This window comes from Hypanus sabinus, chromosome 3 (assembly GCF_030144855.1).
Source record: "Hypanus sabinus isolate sHypSab1 chromosome 3, sHypSab1.hap1, whole genome shotgun sequence".
Taxonomy (NCBI): Eukaryota; Metazoa; Chordata; class Chondrichthyes; order Myliobatiformes; family Dasyatidae; genus Hypanus; species Hypanus sabinus.
The window spans coordinates 131,980,781-132,000,997 of NC_082708.1; the positions used below are offsets into that span (position 1 = coordinate 131,980,781).

Consider the following 20,217-nt stretch of genomic DNA (forward strand, 5'->3'; position numbering starts at 1 on the left):
GAAATCCCCAGCCTCACTTTTAAGCCTCCCTCAACCTGCCCCCCATGGCGCAGAGGCTCCAAAGCTCTGTGCTCGCAAATCCCCGCAGGCTATCTCCTTTAGCCAGTACGCTGGCTAATTGTGAGCCGGTTCGGATGTGCCAGGAAATGGGTTGCCACAAATGTATATAGAGTGCGTCATCTATTGGGAAAACACCAGAATTGTGGGGAAAAAACGTTAACAAGGTTTATTAATATAATTTCATCAAGTTCTGCGGGCCGGATTAAAAAGCTTAACGGGCCGCATATGGCCCCCGGGCCGTAGTTTGCCCATGCCTGTACTAATGCCTTCAAGCTGGGTGCGTGTGAAATCTACTCAGTGCACTATCTTCTTGAGACTTTCAAATCTATTGCTGCTTCTGCGAACCTCCTCCTTCAACCACTCAGGGTGATCCCCATGCTGGACCTCACAACTTTAAGGTTCAGCATCAGGAAGATAAATGAAAACCTTCATATTCCAATAGAAAATCATGAAAATATACTACAACCATACTAACACAACATGTAATTCAATGATCCAAGTGCTTCTTTTATATACGTACTGCTGGTAGTACTGGACTGACCCAGCATGTTATGCTGTTCTCACTTAGTGATTAAAAATGCATAGAAATCCCTTTGTCATTGAATTAAAGCTACATTTTCTTTATTCATACTGAGTTTTTAAAGATTTTTTTTAACAACTAATAAATTTTTTGTGATACCGCCTTAGAATTGTGGTTGGTGCTACGGTCATGCACCTAAGGACGATTCAGCAACAATGATATTCCAGCTAGTTCACATGGCATGATGTGGTAATCTATGTGAACTTTGAATCAGTAATCTCATTAGGGACCAGTGTCTGATACCAAAGATATGTGAGTTGGGAGGTTAACTGGCCACAAGTGTAAGCCTTGGTTGATGGAAATGGGGGGAAATAGGTTGCATGGTAGTATGGGAATAAGATTGCTCTAGGAGCCAGACAGACTTGATGGCCTGTATGGTCATAAAGAAATATAGATATTGCACAATAATTGAGTTTAAGTTCTGCATTTTGGATTGGGGCACATTGTTGAGACATTTGGCTGTGCTAAATCTTGGAAGGCTCGGTGCAAAAACAGCAGACACCTAAAATGGAAAGTGTTCCACTACTAAATAGCAACTTCCCTCATATATATTGACTCCATTATGGATGCCTGAAAATACCTCAGAGGTATTTCACTGGCTCCAATGTCTGCTTGAAGAATAATCAACAGTCAGTTTCATGGCATTTTATTATAGATTATTGTTACAAAGTTGTACAGTTGCACAGCACGAAACAGGTTCTACGGTCCAAGCTGAACACAGCAGCCTCCCTGCTAGTCCCAGTTAGTAACATACAGATTTTTCCAGTCCACTTTGGTGCTAGAATACATTAAAGCAAGGGAAGGAAAATAAAAAATATCACAATTTCCTAATTTCTATACAAATTAGCTAATACATTTCATAAAAGCTGACGCCAGAGTCATCCCAGATATGTTGGGTTGTAAATTCACAGTCAGACAAAGCAGCACTGCTTTGCCCATATACAGATTTATTCCAATGGGTAATATCGATAATGATGCAAGACTTCTGCAATACCTAGCCATACATAAATAAAAGAACACATACTCATCCAGGGGAATCATAAATTCATAAAGATGATATCATTCTGTATCCTGCCTTTGAGCATTCTCTGCCAATCACAGCCTTTCTGCTACTGGACTGGGTTTTTAAAGACCATAAGACATAGGAACTGAATTAGGCCATTGAGTCTGATAATCATGGCTTATCCTTTTATTTTTCCTCCTTAGCCCCACTCCCTGGCTTTCTCCCCCAAACTTTGATGTCATGCTTTATTATGTAAAAGCTTCTCTTGTTGAAATATAGTTCAAATTAGTTTATGAAAACAAAGCTGCTAGTGTTTTCCTGGATATACCCAACAGAGCTAATAAATTGACTTTTATTTGGGAAATGTCACAACAACCACCATCGCCATAGATGCATCACAAGGCTGTGTGTTTAGCCCCTGATCTACTCGCATTATAATTATGGCTGTGAGGCTAAGTACCGCTCCAATTCCATTTTTAAGTTTGCTGATGACACCGCTGTTGTTGGCCGAATCAAAGGTGGTGATGAATTAGCATACCAGAGGAAGATTGAAAATCTGACTGAGTGGTGCCACGATAACAACCTCTCACTCAATGCTAGCACAACCAAAGAGATGATTTTTGAATACAGGAGGAGGAAGCTCAAGGTCTATGAGCCGGTCATCACCAGGGGAACAGAGACGGTGAGGGTCAGCAGCTTTAAAAAGCTCAGTATCATCATTTCAGAGGACCTGTCCTGGGTGAATCAAGAAAATGCCTTTGCAATGAAGCCATGGCAGAGTCTTTACTTTCTTAGAGGTTTGTCAAAACTTAGCATGTCATTTAACACAGACAAAATTCTATATACACTGACTAGTTGCATCACAGTCTGATATGAAAACATCAATGCAATTGAATGGAAAAGCTTACAAAAAGTAGTGGATACAGCTCAGCTCATCTCCAGTAAAGCCTTTCCCACCACTGAGCACATCTACAAGGAGCACTGTAGCAGGAGAGCAGCATCCATCATCAAGGACTCCATCATCCAGGCCATGCTCTCTTCATTGCTGCTATTAGGAAGGAGCTACAGGAGCCTCAGCACCCACACAGCCAGGTTCAGGAATATTCACTACCCCTCAGCCATCGGGCTCCTGAACCAGCGGGGATTACTTCACTCACCCCAACACTGAACTGAGTCCACAACCAATGGACTTACTTTCAAGAACTCTGCAAATCACGTTCTCAATATTTATTATTTGTTTGCTTATTCATTTATTTGGTTAGTTATTATTATACTCTTTTCATAGTTGTAGATTGCTGTCTTTTGCACATAGGTTTCTGTCCATCTTTGCTGTGTTTGTTTTTCATTGATCCTGTTGTGTTTCTTTATATTTACAGTGAATGCTCACAAGAAAATGGATCTCAGGGTAGTTTGTGGTGACGTTTACGGTATGTGCTTTGATAATAAATTTACTTTGAACGTTTCATAACTGAATCACCTCAGGCAAACCTTTTAAACCTATGAAAAAAAAATTATTTTGAAAGGTTGCAACTTTGCTATGGTGCTGCATTCTATTAGAGTGTGAATCAAGAAAAAGAATATTAAGTAAACCTTGTTGGCATTTAAATGCAATGGGCAGGCTATATTAATGAAAGTGGGTTTTTCAGAAGATGATTTTGACAGGATCTTTTATGATGCAGAGATCAGCTCATATTTTTTATCCAATGTATTTGCTACACTATCAAAAAACTGATGATTTTACCCAGGAAAGTTCACACCAACATCTCTTCAGAAAATAAATTTCAACAGACAGCTCCAAGAAATAAGAAACAATTGCCCTCCATAATTTGATCATTTATAATATCAAGTGAGAAGATGATTGGTTATATGAACAGAAAAAAGAGCTATCATCTGACATATCATATTTTTAATCTTTAAGGAATGCAGAAGTTGGTTATTGTCAAACAACATTGTATTGTGCTGCTGGTGCAAATACAAATTTGCACAGTATTTGTATCTTAGGTCTGTATGCCTGACAATACACTTGAAACTTGAAAATCATTGTTTACTGATTATTTGCAAATCTTCCCTAAAATGTGAACTAAACATAAAAGGTGAGATCTGCTGAAGACTATTGTTTTTTAAAAAAAAATGGACCTATCTCTCTCTCTCTCTCTCTCTGTACACACACACACATACATATATATTATATATATTTTTCCTGGGCCCAGCACGTTAGTGCAATTATAAAGAAAACAAGGCAGTGCATCTACTTCCTGAGAAGTTTGCAAAGATTCAGCATGACATCTAAAACTTTGACTAAGTTCTATAGAGGTGTAGTGGAGAGTATATTGACTAGTTGCTTCACAGCCTGGTAGGGAAGGAGACAACTTCAATGCCCTTGAATGGAAAATCCTACAAAAAGTAGCAGATACTGCCAAGTGTATCATGGCTACAGCCCTCCCCCTCTATTTAGCACATCTACTGAGAGCACTGCCTCAGGAAAGCAGCATCCATCATCAAGGACCCCCACACCCAGGACATGTTTTCTTCTAGCTGTTGCCATCAAAAAGAAAGTACAGGAGTCTCAGGGCCCACACCATCAGGTTCAGGAACAGTTATTAGCTCTCAAGCATCAAGTTCCTAAACCAGTGGGGATAACTTAATTCACCCCATCACAGAAATGTTCCCACAACTGATGGACTCACGTTCAAGGTCTCTTCAACCCATGTTCGCTATATTTATTGCTCGTTTGTTTATTTTTTCTTTCTTTGCAGTTTGTTGACTTTTGCAAATTGGTTGTTTGCCAATGCTTTGTGGAGTCTTTCATTGATTGGACTTGATGAGTATCCCCACAACAAAATGAACCTCAAGGTTGTATATGGTGATATATATGCACTCTGATAGACATGTACTTCGCATTTTATATATGCTACACTATATAGATATATCTGCCACGAGGAAACGTCCCTGTAACTTATCCAGTACATCCATACTCATGTCGAGCCAGGTGCACTAACCTAGGTGTTTTTTTTCTCCATCTCGTTGTTCATTGCGATTATAATTCGTTTCCAATCTGGACAAATTGCGGGTAATTCAAGAACCATCATGTCTTCTTTCTGTAGGAAGATTGAAAACACACAGTGCATTCTGAGCAGGAACTTCGGGGCACTAGCACCGGTAGGTGATGTGAGGGACGTTGGGTGACGGTGACCACAGCCGGGCGGGAGATCGCCTGCCCCACTGACAGGACGGGCTCGGCCGGCCCCCGCAGTAAACAACCGCGCCGCTTTCACTTTCCCGACGCGTTGCTCGGCGTTATGACGTATCCTACACACCGGGTAGGGACGCAGCCGTCACTCGCAATCGGGCTCGGTGATTCTTCTCAGATACTGGGCTGCTGACGTCTATCGTCCTCTTCATTTTTCTAAGGCATTTGAATGAGTGACTGAGGGACCTGCTCGCGGCTCCCGATGATGCTGCGGTCCTCCCGGCTCGGCTAGGTCGCCCGCCCGCCCGAGGTTCCCCCTGCGCGCACCCGACCACTTCTCCGCGTTCCCCCCCTGCAGGGTCCTGCGGCTGCCGGCGATGTGGGTCAAACCCGAAGAAGTCGTGCTGGCCAACGCGCTGTGGGTGACGGAGAGAGCGAACCCGTACTTCGTGCTGCAGAGGAGGAAAGGGCACGGAGAAGGGGGAGGAGGGCTGGCTGGTAAGTGCGCCCGCCGGTGGAGCCTGGCGAAGCAGGAATGTCGGGCGAGCGGCGCCTCCGGTAATTGTGCTTTAGACAGCTGTGCTGACGAGCATTTTTGTGACTTTGGCCGCAATGTAAGGATTCTGTATGTAATCTCCAGATTCCGCATCCTGTTTATGTGAATTCTATTAATTCTATATAAACGCAAAAACCCGATTTAAGTGGAAAAATTAGAGTAATCGGAGGTGTATATCAATCATTTGCATTGCATGTAGACCTGGTTCAGTAGATTTGTCCAAAATCTGCCAGTTCAGCATCTTTTATTTGAGATCATTTTACTCCAAGTGGCACAAGATTTGTTTAGTCCTTCGGATGCAACGTATCAATTACGTTATTTAATCACGCGTATCCTATTTGTGTCATTCCTGCTGTGAAATACTGTAACGTTTATATTTTGAATTTTACTCTGACATTTAAGTGTGAAAAATACATGAGCTTCAGTAGAGTTAAAAAAATTGATTTGTGGTTTTCCGCTATAGTATGTAATTCCATTAGTTGACTTCAGGCCATTGGAAATGAGGTCTAACCAATACGTTTGTTAAAATATCCTGTGTTCTCTTTACATGGTTTGAAGGTGTCTTGGTTCCACTACACTGTAACTTCGAGAATATTTGTTATTTTAATGAATTGTAAACTTTATGTAAATATACCCTTTGTGGACTCCTACTAGGATTTTATGTTTTTATTTTAGATCAGAATCAGGTTTATTATCTCCAGCATTTGTCATGATTTTTTTTTAACTTTGCAGTAGCGGTGCAATGCAATACAAAATATAGAAGAGGGAAAAAAAAGTAAATCAGTTACACTGTACATATATTGAATAGATTAAAATTGTGCAGAAACCAGAAATATTTATTTAAAAGTGTGGTAGTGTCCAAGGGATCAATGCCCATTTAGGAATCGGATGGCAGAGGGGAAGAAGCTGTTTCTGAATCGCTGAGTGTGTGCCTTCAGGCTTCTGTATCTCCTACCTGATGGTGACAGTGATAAAAGGGCATGCCCTGGGTGCTGGAGTAATTACAGGATATACAGTTTTTAAAATATTTTTTCTCTCTAGTGAAGATTAAGAGCTTTGTTAAAATTGGTAGTGAGGAATTAGGAAGGAAGGAATATATTGCCAATATGAAAAGCTTCATAATCAAAGCAAATAGGAAAAAAAAAGACCAAAAACTAAATTTGGTATGTAGGTTGAGCACTCTAAGGTCCTACATTTACTCTCCATGGAATGACTTCCTTGGAACTACTTGGAATAAAGGCCCAAATTCCAATACCTTTTCTAATTACTTGTACCTATATGTTCTTGTTTTATGACACCCAACTCCATTTGCACCATTTTGTAGTCTTAATTCTATTTAAATAATTTGCAATTTCATTCTTCCTTAAAAAGTAGATTACCTCATTCTGTCCCAGGTTATATTCATTCTGTTGTGTGCTTTATTAATATATCTATATCTGATTGCATGCTGTTGGTCCTCATACCTTGGTGAGCCATCTGTTTTTGTATAATCTGTGTAAGTATGGTTGTGGAGCATGACCCCTTCATCCAAGTTGTCAAAATAGATCGTAAATATTTGAGACTCCAGCCATGTAAGTAATAAAGTCAATTGAATTCAATGATTCTGTGGTAGTGCACTAATCACTTGGAAATGATCGTTTTTAACCAATTTTGTTTCCTGTTAGTTAACGTGTAACACAGTAGCATAGCGGTTAGCACGACTCTGCCACAGCGTTCCTGAGTTCAGAGTTCAATCCCGGTGCCGTTCTGTAAGGAGTCTGTATGTTCTCCATGTGGGATGTGTGGGTTTCTGCTGGACGCTCTATTCTGTGATGAGGTTATTGGGTTAAGGTTATTGGGTTTGTCAGGAGTTGCTGGGGTAGCATGGCTGGAGGGACCAATTCGTGCTGTATCACTAAATACATAAGTAAACCATCCATTATCAGTCTCAATATATACTGCACAACTCCATGCAAAATGAATTCTGCCATCTCACCACATAAATAATCATAAAGTAAAAATGTTTTTGTGGAGATCTGCTCAGAGAAGGGAAAGTGCTTGTTGGTAATTAGTAGTTAGAACTATTCTATTTCAGATATTTTGTATCTCCTTCAATGAAAGCCAGTGCAATGATCGTATAGCCAGATACAAAATCCTCACTACTTTTCCCCAGTAATTGTTTTAAATAAGAGAAACAATTACAATTGTATCTGAACTTTTTATAAATATAATATTTACCTTGCCCTGGAAATAAATAAACACACACACACACACCCCTCTCCCTCCAAGATCAGCTGGAGGCTGCTAAACAACAGATCCATTGAAAATCAGAGGAGATGCTTCGTGCCACATTTCTGATGGTTTCATCACTAAGATATCTGTAAGAAACTGAAAGTGGCCTATAAAGTGAACAATCTCATAAGATAGTTCCGTTTACAGCATGCTGCTATATAATTTAATGTTCTTGTACAGTATATTTGAGTTATTTAGCAATGTTATAATTTGTAACATATCTTTTTGTTTTCAAATAAAACTTGTGTCTTTCTCTCACTGGGCTATCTCATTGACATTAAGTATTTCAAGGGGAAAACATCCAACTCAAGAAGCACAGAAACATTTATTCCTACTGTTTATATTTTCTGGCAGATTGAAGTTTTTTTTGTTGAAAATCTGCCTCTGGGTATTTGGACAATTATGTGTGTTTCCTGCTTAAAATTAGTATACTGAGATTAACACTGTTAACACTTTCTATGTGACCCTTCCTTTTTAGGTAGAACTTCCTAGTCCAAATAATTTGCTTACCTTTGATGCAAGAGCATTGTACTCTAATGTAAACCACTGGTAATTATCTGAAATATAGGAAGAGAGAGAGATGATGTAGGTACAGGAATTTAAATGGGCTTAGCAGATTTTGTTGGTCAGCTGACTTATTTTTCAGATTCAAATTTACAATTTGCAGAGCTAGGAGTATGGTAGATTATTTTTATAAATATATTTGTTATGCAATTATAATGAATGTACTTCTAATTCGCAGTTTGATTATATCATTAGCTCAGTGCCAGCTAAAGACAGAGGGACACACTTCTAAGGTAGTTTCTTTTATAACAGTGCGTTTAAATATAGGTCATTTGGATAAAGTTTGGAAGAAACCCAAATGTAGGTTTCAGGTAAAAACAGCTAATGAAGCAAGGTTAACTGGAGCTGGGCATGGAATTGTAATTCATTCTTGAGGTGATGCTGCTCAAGCATACACAACTTGGAATTTGCTGTTTCTTACAGTCATTTAGCAAAACTGAGGCTCTGTACTTTCATCACCAGTGGTAAGCAGTAGTTAGTGTGATACTCACAGAGGCAATTTTCCTTATACATATATATTGCATCCAGAATTATTTCTAGGTAGCGGATGATTTCCTTGCACGCCGCTCTGAAATATTGGAAAATCGCGTACTAGGCAGGCAAGTTACAGCAGTAGTTTGCCTTTGCCTTCTGCCATTAAGAGATCCCCAGCTCTTAATGGGAGCTGGCTGGATTCGAACTCAGAACCTCTCGCCTGGAAGTCCAGCGCTGATGCCATTATGCCACCATGCATAGACAATAACTTTATAAAAAGCATGAATTAAAATCATACCTTACCAAAGATAATAGGGCTTTAGCTCAAATATTTTCATATACTTTATCCAGATACCTGTGAAGTGTGACCACAAGTTCAACTTATTCCAATGACCATGTTTAAGATATGTTCAGGATGCATAACTAGTTAATTTTAAAAGGAACTTCGATGCATGAAATGTGAGTGAATTTTGAAACAATTGAGAGTGAGGTTTCTGATTCTGATTTCAAAATATGAACTACTAGAAGAAAAGGGTTGCTGACATTTCAGGTTAGGGTTTAGACCTGCATCAGGGCTGAGTTTAGAGGGGAGGAAGCTAGTATTGAAGGTGAGAAGGAAGGGAAGATAGGTGGAACCAGGTGAAGAGGGCAGTGATTGGCAGATGAAGCCACAAGGAGGAGCAGGAAGTGCAGTGTTATGAGCTGGTGCTTGGTGTGTGATTGGTGCAAACAGATTGGGAGAGATTTGGATTTTAAAAAATGGCAAATTGAGGCAGGAGCTGGTGGGAGTAGGGGAGGATGGAGGTAGAGACTGTGCCTGAAATGTTAATGGAGACAAAATATGCTGGAATCTGATAAGGAAGAATGGTAATAAGTGGAACCAGTTAAGGGAGGGATGATTCATGTTGGTGGGAGGAAGTAGAGAATACAGATGATAGGCAGATGGAACTAGGTTATGGATAGGAACACCAGGTGATTCAGAAGAGGAGAGAGAAAGAAACACATACTGCAGGTTATCTGAAATTGAAAAATTGATTTTTCGTGCCATTGGATAGACAACCCAACTAGAATTTGGGGTGTCTGTTTTCTAGTTTGTATTTGACCTTACCTGGCTGTGGAGAAGACTAATGAGATGGCTTGATTGGAGAAGGGAGGTGAAAAGGTGTGTAACCACGAGCTCATGATGACTATTGTAGACAGAGCACAGGTGCCACCTAGTCAGTACTTGGTCTCACTGATGTAGCAGCCACATTGGGAGCACTGAGTGCAGTCAGTGATGTTGAGGAGGTACTTGTGAATCTCTGCCTCACCTGGATGAGTTGTTTAAGCCTTGAATTGTGTTGAGGGAGGAAGTGGAGGGACAAGTATTCCCCTTATACAGTTGCAGGCAAATATGCGGGAGAACAAAGAGTGATGGGTGGGTTGGGATGAGAGAACAAGGGAGACACATTGAAGTCCCTGCAGAAAGCAGAAAAAGGCAGAGAGGGATAGATGTGTGATCATGCTACATCTCGCAGAAATGTCAAAAGATGATATGTCGTATGTGGAAGTTGATTTAATGAAAGGTAAGGAGTTTGTTTTTGCTCCATACTTTAGCATCTGCAGTCACTTGTGTCAAGATTTTTGATTTTCCTTGCATTTCCTCTTTATTTGCTGTGAAATTAGGAAATACTAACTGAATAGTATGAGTTCTGAGAGGAGACATTTTAGTTGGAGTGGGATAAGTTCCAAGTCAGGATATCCCTACAATTAATTAATCTCACCCAAATTATAGAGAGGTTCTTTTCACATTTACGAGAGTCTAACCTTGGCAGTTTTACATGAACCATGAGCAGGGGTCAGTTTGCGTTGCTTGAAAAATTGGTCACAAACATAAAAGAATAATTTTGTGATCATTTGCTGATGGCAGTGTTTGTAAATAAAGTTAGTCATTATCCCTGTATGTTAGTCCAGCAGAGTCCATTCTGCATAGGTTGTTGAACATGATCAGCTTTGATTCCTTCTCAGTAAGTAAAATTTGGGCTGGTATGAAAGCTACTTTGAGATGCATATTACTGAAGTTGGTGCATATATGGAACAGACTGCCAGAGGAAGAGGTCGAGGAAGGTACAATGGTAACATTTAAAGGGCATTTGGATAGGAATGGTTTGGAGGGATTTGGGTCAAACGTAGGCAAATGGAGTTGGCTTCAATGGACATCTTGGCTAGCATGGACCAGTGATACAGCATTGCAGCTTTGCAGCTGGTGGTTTTCCTATGAAACTGTCAGTGCTCAACCAGTCACCCATAATGAATTTCCCATAGTTGTGTGACCTTGCTGCAAATCCAGATGACCGAGCTCTAATAGCAGTGCTCATGGATTGGATAACTTATCCAAATGTATTTTAATTTGAACATGAGAGGGGTCCCTCTTTCTCAATTTGAGAATGGATGCATGCAAAACTGAATATTGGTTTGAATGTCTGCCTGGCTCAATTGCATTTCTTAATTTAGATTTCCTTTCTAGAAAAACGTTATAAACCATTTGCTGTCACAGCCTTTGGAATAAGCTTTTCATTGCCCATTTCCCTACTTGAGTGTTTATTTTCCATGAAGAGATATTCTTATTTTTTGATAAGTACCTTTGGAATGTATCACTATAGTGAAATAACTTATGCAATATAAGTTAAATATTACGCAAAAATTTAAGACTGCTATTTGCACACCACGTTTTACAGATTAATCAAGATAATAACATTTTGAAATGTTGTAAGTTCTTAGCAGATCAAGCAGGAAATCTAAAGGAAATAAGGTTGACATTTTTGTTTGATGACTTGCATCAGAATCGGGTTTATTATCACTGTTTTGCAGTAACAGTATAGTGCAAAGATATAATTAACATAAATTACAAAATAGTGCAAGAAAAAGGAATAATGAGGTAGTGTTTATGTACCATTCAGAAATCTGATAACAGAGGAGAAGAGCTGTAACAAAAAGTGCTGGAAGAACATAACAGATCACGCAGTATCTACACAGAGGAATGAACAGCAAGTGTTACGGGCTGAGACCCTTCATCTGAACTAGAAAAGAACTGAGAATAAGAGGATTGGAGGAGGGGAAGAAGAACAAGCGGGCAAGTGATAGATGAAACCAGGTGAGGGGAAAATTGGGTGGGTGGGTAAGGGTGGGGGACAAAGTGAGAAGCTGGGAGGTATAGGAATGAAGAAGAAGAATCCAATAAGGAGAGGAGAGTGGACTATGGGAGGAGGGGCAGCAGACGGAGTTGATGGGCCGATGAAGAGAAGAGAAGGGAAGGGGTAAGAGGAAAGCCAGAATGAGGAAAGGAAAAAGGGAGAAGGGGAGGTGGATAAATTACTGGAAGTTAGAGAAATTGGTGTTCATGTTGTCAAGTTGGAAGCTTGTTAGATAGAATATGAGGTGTTGCTCCTCCAACTGTAGAGTGCCCTCATAGTGGCAGTAAAGAGGCCGTGGACTAAGATGTTGGAATGGGAGTGGGAAGTAGAATTAAAATAGTTGGCTACTGGGAAATCCTGCCTTTTGTGGTCGATGGAGTGAAGGTGTTCAATGAAATGGTCTCTCAATCTACCTTGGGTCTCACTGATGCAAAGAAGACTACATTAGGAGCACCAGGTACAATAGATGACCCTGATAGGCTTGCAGCTGAAGTGTCACTTTACCAGCAAGGACTATTTGGAGCACTGAGTAGTGGTGAAGGAGGAGATGTAGGTTCAGGTGTAGCATTTGTCCTGCTTGCAGGGGTAAGTGCAAAGAGTGAGATCAGTTGGGGGAGGAACAAGAAGACAAAGAAGTCATGAAGAGAGATCTTTGAATGAAGCAGGACATGGGGGGGAAGGGGAGATGTGTTTAGTGGTAGGATCCCATTGAAGATGGTGTAAGTTAAAGAGAGTGATGTGCTGGATTGAAAGCTTGTGAGATGGTGGCTAAGGACAAGGGGAACTCTATCGCTGTTGTGGCCGGGAGATGGGGAACTAGAAGAGATGTGGGTGAGGGTAGCATCGATGGTAGAGGAAGGAAGACACCATTCTTTGAAGAAGATGGATATCTCACATGTTCTGGAATGGAAAGTCTCATGTCACGAATGGAGACGGAGGAACTGACAGAAGGGAATAGCCTTTTATAATTGACAGGGTGGAAAGAGGTACAGTCAAGATAACTGAGAGTCAGTAGGGTTATAAAATATATCAGAAGACAGTCATTCTCCAGAGTTGGAGACAGAGACTGAGAAGGGAGAGTGGTGTCTGAGATGGACCATGTAAATTGGGGCAGGATGGAGGCTGCAGGTAAAGTTGATGAAATTGACGAGCTCAGTATGGATGCAGGAAGTATTGGAGTATAAAAGTATAAATTTTAACTATGAAGTCAGTTATTTGCTATGCATGTACTCAATTTAGTAGAATGAAATCTTAGGAATGTAGAAGACAATGGTGTGTTAATGAGAGGTAGCTAAAGAGTAAAGAAATGTAGATTAGAACATTGCTCAGTTCTATTATTTGCTATGCATTTGCAATTTGGTAGGAGACTTAAGTCTTAAAAATGTAGAAGACAATGGTATGTTAATGAGAGGTAGCTAAGATGTAGATTAGAACATGATTAAGCCAATTGATAGGAACAATAGGGACATGATAAGCAACTATAGATCGATTACATATGCTAATGCAACTGGACCAGGAGATTGCTATAAAAAAATGCCACAGGATCGGTGGGCAATCAGCTGTCTCAGCTTTGATTTGCAAATTAAAGTTTAACCCTTCTTGAAGAATCTTGAAGAATCTTCTGCGTCTCCTGGTCATTTGTGAGGCACGAAAAACCACGACAGAAGCAACACCAATACACTCATTGATGTAGGGATGGGAAGTGCTCCCAGTGTAGGCTTTGGTACATGGATTGTTCCATATAGCCAACAAGCAGGCAGGCATATCTCAGGCTCATGCGACTGCCTGTGAGATTAAAGCTGTTCCTGAATCATTGAACGTGCGTCTTCAGGTTCCCCTACCTCCTCCACACTAAGGTAGTGTGGTACCTAACTAAAGTACCACACTAAAGTACTACTAAGGTAGTAACAATAAGAGGGCATTATCTGGATGGCAAGGGTTCTTTAATGCGGATGCTGCCTTTTTGAGTCACCACTTCTTGAAGATGTTCTTGATGACAGGGAAGGTTGTGCCCATGATGGAGATAGCTCAGTTTACAACCCTTGGAGCCTTCATACCAAGCTGTGATGCAACCAGATAGATTGCTCTCCACCACACATGCATAGGACGTACCAAATCTCCATAAGCTCCTAAGGAAGTAGAGCCACAGGTATGCCTTCTTCCTGAATGCAACAATGTGTTTTTCACCCAGAACAGATCCTCCTAGATGTTGACATTTGTAAACTTTAAGGAATTCACCCTTTGCACAGTTGGCCTCTCAGTGAAGCTGCTGCATATTCTCCTTCCCCTTCCTGATGTACTCAATCAGTTCCTTGATAGAGTGCAAGATTGCTGCTGTGACACCACTTAATCAGACAAAGTAATCAAATTATCGCAATTACATTATATGATAAATGATTTCTTAACCTTTTTGACCATTGTATTTCCTTTGACAAGGTCATCATTACATTGTATTCCAACATCTTTCATGTGTTCACCAGCTGGGACTGTTCTTTTTAAATCGGTCACAACAGAGATTATCTGCAGTGGCTTCTCTTCCCGTTCCTGCTCTCAATTCTGGAGTCCTTGGAGGAAAGGGCCCATGAATGATTCTTTTTTCTGGCCCTGGACATCACCAATTGAACACCTGTGGGAGGAAGGTTGTAAATGTGCACTAGTTGTACCCCATTCTGCTTTGTAGCATTTTTACAATCTTATTTTCTTTCTGCTTTGCCATGCTGCTTGTCCATTTTCCAATTGTTCAAAGTAAATTTATTATCAAATAGACCTATGTCACTATATACAACCCTGAGATTTGATTTCTTGTGGGCACATTCAGTAAATCCAAGAGTCATAATAGAATCAATGAAAGATGGACCCAACAGGACAAACATGCAACTTGTGTATATAAAAAAAACCTGTGCAAATGCGAGGAAAAGATCAATTAGTTAATAAGTATCGAGAACATGAATGAAGAGTCCTTGAAAGTGAATTCATAGGTTGTGGGAACAGTTCAGTGATGGGGCAAGTGAAATTGAATGAAGTTATCCTCTCTGATTCGAGAGATCGAAGCCTGATGTTTGAGGGGTAATAACTGTTGCTGAACCTGGTGGTGTGAGTCCTGAGGCTCTTGTACCTTCTGATGGCAGCAGTGAGAAGAGAGCATGACCAGGATGGTGGGGGTCCCTGATGATGTATGCTGCTTTCCTGCAGCAGGGTTCTGTGTAGAGTGCTTAATGGTGGGAGGGCTTTTGACATGGTGAACTAGGCTGTAACTCCACATTTTGTGGGATTTTTCATTCGAGGGCATTAGTGTTTCTATACCAGGCCATGATGCAACCCAGTCAATATACTCCCCACCACACATCCATAGAAGTTTGTCAAAGTTTTAGATGTCATGCCAAGTCTTTGTAAACGTCCTAGGAAGTAGAGGTGCTGCCATGCTTTCTTTGTTATTGCCCTTGTGTGGACAGGTCCTGAGGAATTTTAAGTTGCTGAGACTTTCCACCTCTGGTTCCCCAGTGAGGACTAGCTCATGGACCTCTGGTTTCCTCCCCCTGAAGTCAATAATCAGCTGACATTGAGTGAGAGGATGTAGTTGTGACGCCACTCTGCCAGATTTTCAATCTCCTTCCTACGTGCTAATTCTTCACCAACTTTGGCCAATGTCAGTGGAGCCATCAGTAAGTTTAGGTATAGCATTGGAGCTGTACATAGCCACACTGTCATTAGTGTAAAGTGAGTAGGATGGGGATTACGCAGTTAGCCTGTGGTACACCTGTGCTGATGGAGATTGTGCAGGAGATGTTGTTGTCAATGCAAAATGACTGATGTTTGCAAGTGAGAAAAGCAAGGAACCAATTGCTTAAGGAGTATCGATGAGTAGAAATTTCTTCCTCCAACTAAATGTTGTAAAAACTAAAACTGCTTGCATTGTGTTGTCACTACGGACTTCATCCTAACTCCTAAATCCCATCTCTCACTATCTAAAGCTAATCCAGAATATTCTGGTCACAATTGCTTTATCATATGACTCATCTAGTATTGCCTGTCTGTACTCTGCTGCTAGCTCATTCACTTACCCAAACATTATTTATCTCAAGACTCTGACCAGCCTTTCATCCTAGCTCACACCAGAACCTATCTCTGTCTGAGTTACTGAGCCTCCATTGCCCCCTTGAGCAGAAAATCTTTATTTCCACATTTTGTCCATTGATCGCAGAAATGGAATGCAAATCTAGTGGCTTATTTGCAGACCTTGCGCATCAGCTCTTCTGCAACAGGAGCAGACATCACTGAGGCTTTAGTGAAAGCTGTTTCCTGCTGTTATGATGCAAAGAGGCTTTCAGTGGCTCAGAATAGCTATAAAATCTATTCTTCAGATTTATAGTGCACTGATGTGGGGCAGTAGCCTGATGCAGAATGAATTAGTTGTACCTTGAGGATGACAGCATTTGCTGCCATCCTCCCATTGTCACTCAGCCAGTGGCATTCTGTTGATTTTTAGTTAACTACCCTCAATTACTGTTGAGCTGGTGCAGACTGAAGCCAGATGTTTTGGAAATGATTGTTTGGCCCTCTGCTAAAATGATTTCTTGTATCATAATACAGTTATTGGGCTCCATCATCTTTTGTTGTAGAGAATGCCATGGTTCAACAGTGAGGAAATTTGTCCTCATCTCACACAGAGTCCCTGAAGGCAGGCACAAAGGGAATGTACTATGGTAGTTATTTGATGTTTCCATGTAACTTTGACTGTTTTTGATGCTTAATATGCTAGATTTTATTATTGTGGCAAAGAAGTCATAGCAATGATAAACAAGAGAGGGACTTTTGCTGATTTGGAGTTGGAACAGCAAATGAAACATCATTATGTATGAAAAAATAAGAACGACAGATTACTTAGCCTAAAATGAATTACAAGGAAAATGATAGTATCTATTTATAAGGAAGTGATATCAGAGTATTTTTTGAAGCAGAGTCAACTTATAGTTGCATTAGTATTTTTCAGGATGAAAGTGGATGAACAAAGGGAATTTGGAAACATACTACAGAAGACTGAATACCAATATCAAGATTATTGTGTATGGTTCTGGTTGTTTTTAATTATAGAGAGAATCTAGAGACCCTGGAAAGGGTGCAGAAAAGATTTAGAAAATAATATTGGAACTATGCATAATGGGAAAGGCTGACAGAATGGGGCTCTTTCCTCTTGACTAATAAAAAGACTGGGATGCTCAATTAAAAACTTTAAAATTATAGAGGGTTTTGGTTGAGTGGGTATAGAAAAATGTATTCATTTGTGGAGCCTAGTGTAACTAGATCCTATTAATATTGGGTAGTCCCCAAGAAATCCTGTAGAGAATTGTAAAAGAAATTTTTTAACCCAGGATCATGAGAATGTAGAATTTATTACCACAAAAGTGGCTGAAGTGAGTGGTATAGGTATATAAAAGTGAAACCTGGACAAGTATATGAGGGGGAAGGAAGAAGAGGATTACACTGATAGATTTAGATGAGTAAAGATAGGAGTAAGTGCAAGTGAGACATAAACATTGACTGGGCAAGGGAAATAGAATGTTTCATTGCTGTATATTTAATGTAGAGCTTTGCTTCACTATCATGTAGGCTCTGAAACTACATCTGGAAAACTCTACAATTTGATCTCAAAGAAAGTATGTATTTTCTTGAATGTAGTGCAGTAAAGTTCACTAGGCTGAACCCTGGGATGAGGAGGCTATTCCTTGAAGAAAAATTAAGCAGAATGGTGCTATGGAGGTGAGAATGATCTCATAAAAAGTGCAAGGTTCAAAGAAGGCTTGGTAGATGGAGATTATGGGTAGAAAGATGCAGTAAGTTTATTTTCCTCAAGTGGGAGTCTAGAAATTAGGTATAATCTCCGGATAAAGGATCTATCACTTAAGATTAAGACGAGGCTACATTTAATTTGACAATTGTGAATCTTTAAAACTTTGTTACTCTCGGTGGTTATGGGTGCTATGTTATTAAGTACATATGTTGAAAGTTGAAAATGTTTTCCTATCCTCTTACTACTATGTAAGAAAAAAATCAGTATGTGAAGGGAAAGGAATGTGTGTCCACCAGACACACTTATATATTAAATAGTGAACGACAAAAGCACGCAACCACTAACCACATCCACCACTTAATCATGTCCACACTGTATCAGAATCTGTGGATCCCTGATCAGCCTCTAGAGTCACTTGAGGACCACCAGTAGACAACCTCCAATAGGGAACATCATACTCGTCTTGAATGATCGCACTGCTGCTGCTAGTATGGTCAGTCATTTAAAAATGATGTTAATTACTGCAGCTTTAGTAATAAAAGAAGCAGAGAACCTTAATCTGCAGCTGTTTGGTGCAAGCAAGTCGGCAGATAAAGATGTAGACAAGAGCATATGAGAAAACACAAATTTGAAAGTGAATAGGAAAGTTTTATGTCAGAATTTAGACCTAATTAGAATTTGTTGAGATTATATCTGCTGTCCTTTTAGAGAAAAGGTTGAAAATGGATGAAATGGTTTCTATTCCAAATTATTACAAAGTAATTTGTTGTCTGTACAATTATATAGGAAACCAATTATCAAAAACAATTTTTAATTAGGACTAGGTTTTTGAATTCAAGGCAAATATTTTGCACTCTTAAAGTGTAGATTGGCTGCGTCAGGAGAGAAACTAGATTGTCTCGATGCCGAAGAATCTGGTTGCCTCTAGTTTTGTGAAGCATATTGTTATATAAATTTTTGGAAACTTTGTAAAAAGAAATAGTAAGATCTGCAGGATTTTTTCCTTTTGGGTACATAACTGTACTATCTGGGGGCATATAATCTTAAAAATGGAAAATGCTCTGTTATTTTCTGTGATTCTTAAATCAATATTTATGAATTATGGATTTTAAGAAAAACTTTGAGCCATGATACACCTAAATGGTACTAAATTCATTTTTAGATTTCAGTGTGAGCTTCTTGTCTAACAACGTTGTGGGAAAACATTAAGGATGTTTTTTTTCCACTTCTGTGCAATTCCCTTTTTGCATTTTATGTATGAAAACATTAAAACAAATAATCAAGTTTTCCTCAGAACATCTCAATTGTTTTTGAGATTTTGCAGTTTTGGATCACTTCTAAATGATAGAATTTTATTTTTGCGTTTAGAACATAACTTGTAAAGTTCACGTGATCTAGATTTTCTGATATGCTGCGAAAATGAATGCATGTTATCATGGTTGTAACAGGAATTGTGTTCCAAGTCAGCTAATTGTAATCTTGCTTTGAAATTTCAACTGTAGGTTTGCTTGTGGGGACACTTGATGTCGTATTAGACTCCAGTGCTCGCGTTGCACCATATAGAATCCTTTATCAGACTCCTGAATCCCTAGTATATTGGACAATTGCATGTGGTGAGTTTTCGAATAATAGGTACTTTCTTATGTAATTTAGCAATTCTAACTGAAATAAATTGTTTGTAATAAGATCTGAATGCAAAGTGGAAAAATATTTTTGATCAAATCATGTCTTACAAGGCTTAGTCATTTGCTATAGATAATCTGTAATGAACATTATAATGCAATAACATCAAATACATACCTCTTCAGGACTCTAAATTCAGTACAGTAAGAAATAAAGATTTTTTTGAGAACAGAAGCGAGTATTCAAAATTGTATGACGAATATCTGTTGTGAGAAAGTGAACTGAGGAATATGAACAATGGCTGTAAGCGAGCGTGTGGGTAAGAAGGATGTGATAGAATATAATGTGGCGAGCATCTGGGAAGTGCAGGGGGATCCTGGTGTACAGGCTATTCAGATACATGGTAAAAGTACATGAAAGCACAAGTGTTTAGAAGAGCAAATAGAATATCAACATTTATTCAAGGCGGGTTAGATTACTAGAGTAGGGAGGTTTTCCTGAGATTTAACATGCTTTGATGAGTACTCATTTGAAGTAGTGTGCTGCTTTGGTTTCCATAACTGAAGAGTGCAATGGTCTTGGAGTTGGTGCAGTATACATCGATTTAGAAGATTAATATCTCGGATATTGGCTCATTATTTGAAGGGACATCAAATAAAGTTGTCTATTTTCACTGGAAGGTAGAGGAATAGAAACAATACTGAGACATAGAAAAAAATTGAGAAGGATTGGCTGGGTAGATAGCAAGATCTATTTTCTCCTGCTGCTGGAAGGTTTCACACCATGGGCTTTTCTATTTAGAACTGAGAGGAGAAATTCCTTCTCACAAAATTTATGAATCTTTTGGAATTGAACATTGATGGGATTCGATGAGAGCATTATGGACAACTATTCCTAAAGCAGAGGAGATTTAGCTTGATGAAACAGGTAACATC

General features: G+C 39.6%; 1 protein-coding gene across 4 annotated transcripts in view; it reads left to right on the forward strand.

Moving 5' to 3' along the window:
* Positions 1–3,132: 3,132 nt before the first annotated feature.
* tbc1d9 (TBC1 domain family, member 9 (with GRAM domain)) overlaps positions 3,133–20,217 on the forward strand; it is a 63,116-nt gene continuing 46,031 nt past the window's right edge. For all 4 annotated transcript variants that reach the window (XM_059965155.1, XM_059965157.1, XM_059965156.1 and 1 more), the window contains exons 1-2: positions 3,133–5,331; positions 19,162–19,272. In XM_059965155.1, the coding sequence (XP_059821138.1) occupies positions 5,211–5,331; positions 19,162–19,272 (232 nt within the window). In that variant the 5' untranslated portion in view covers positions 3,133–5,210. The remainder of the gene's footprint in view (positions 5,332–19,161; positions 19,273–20,217) is intronic.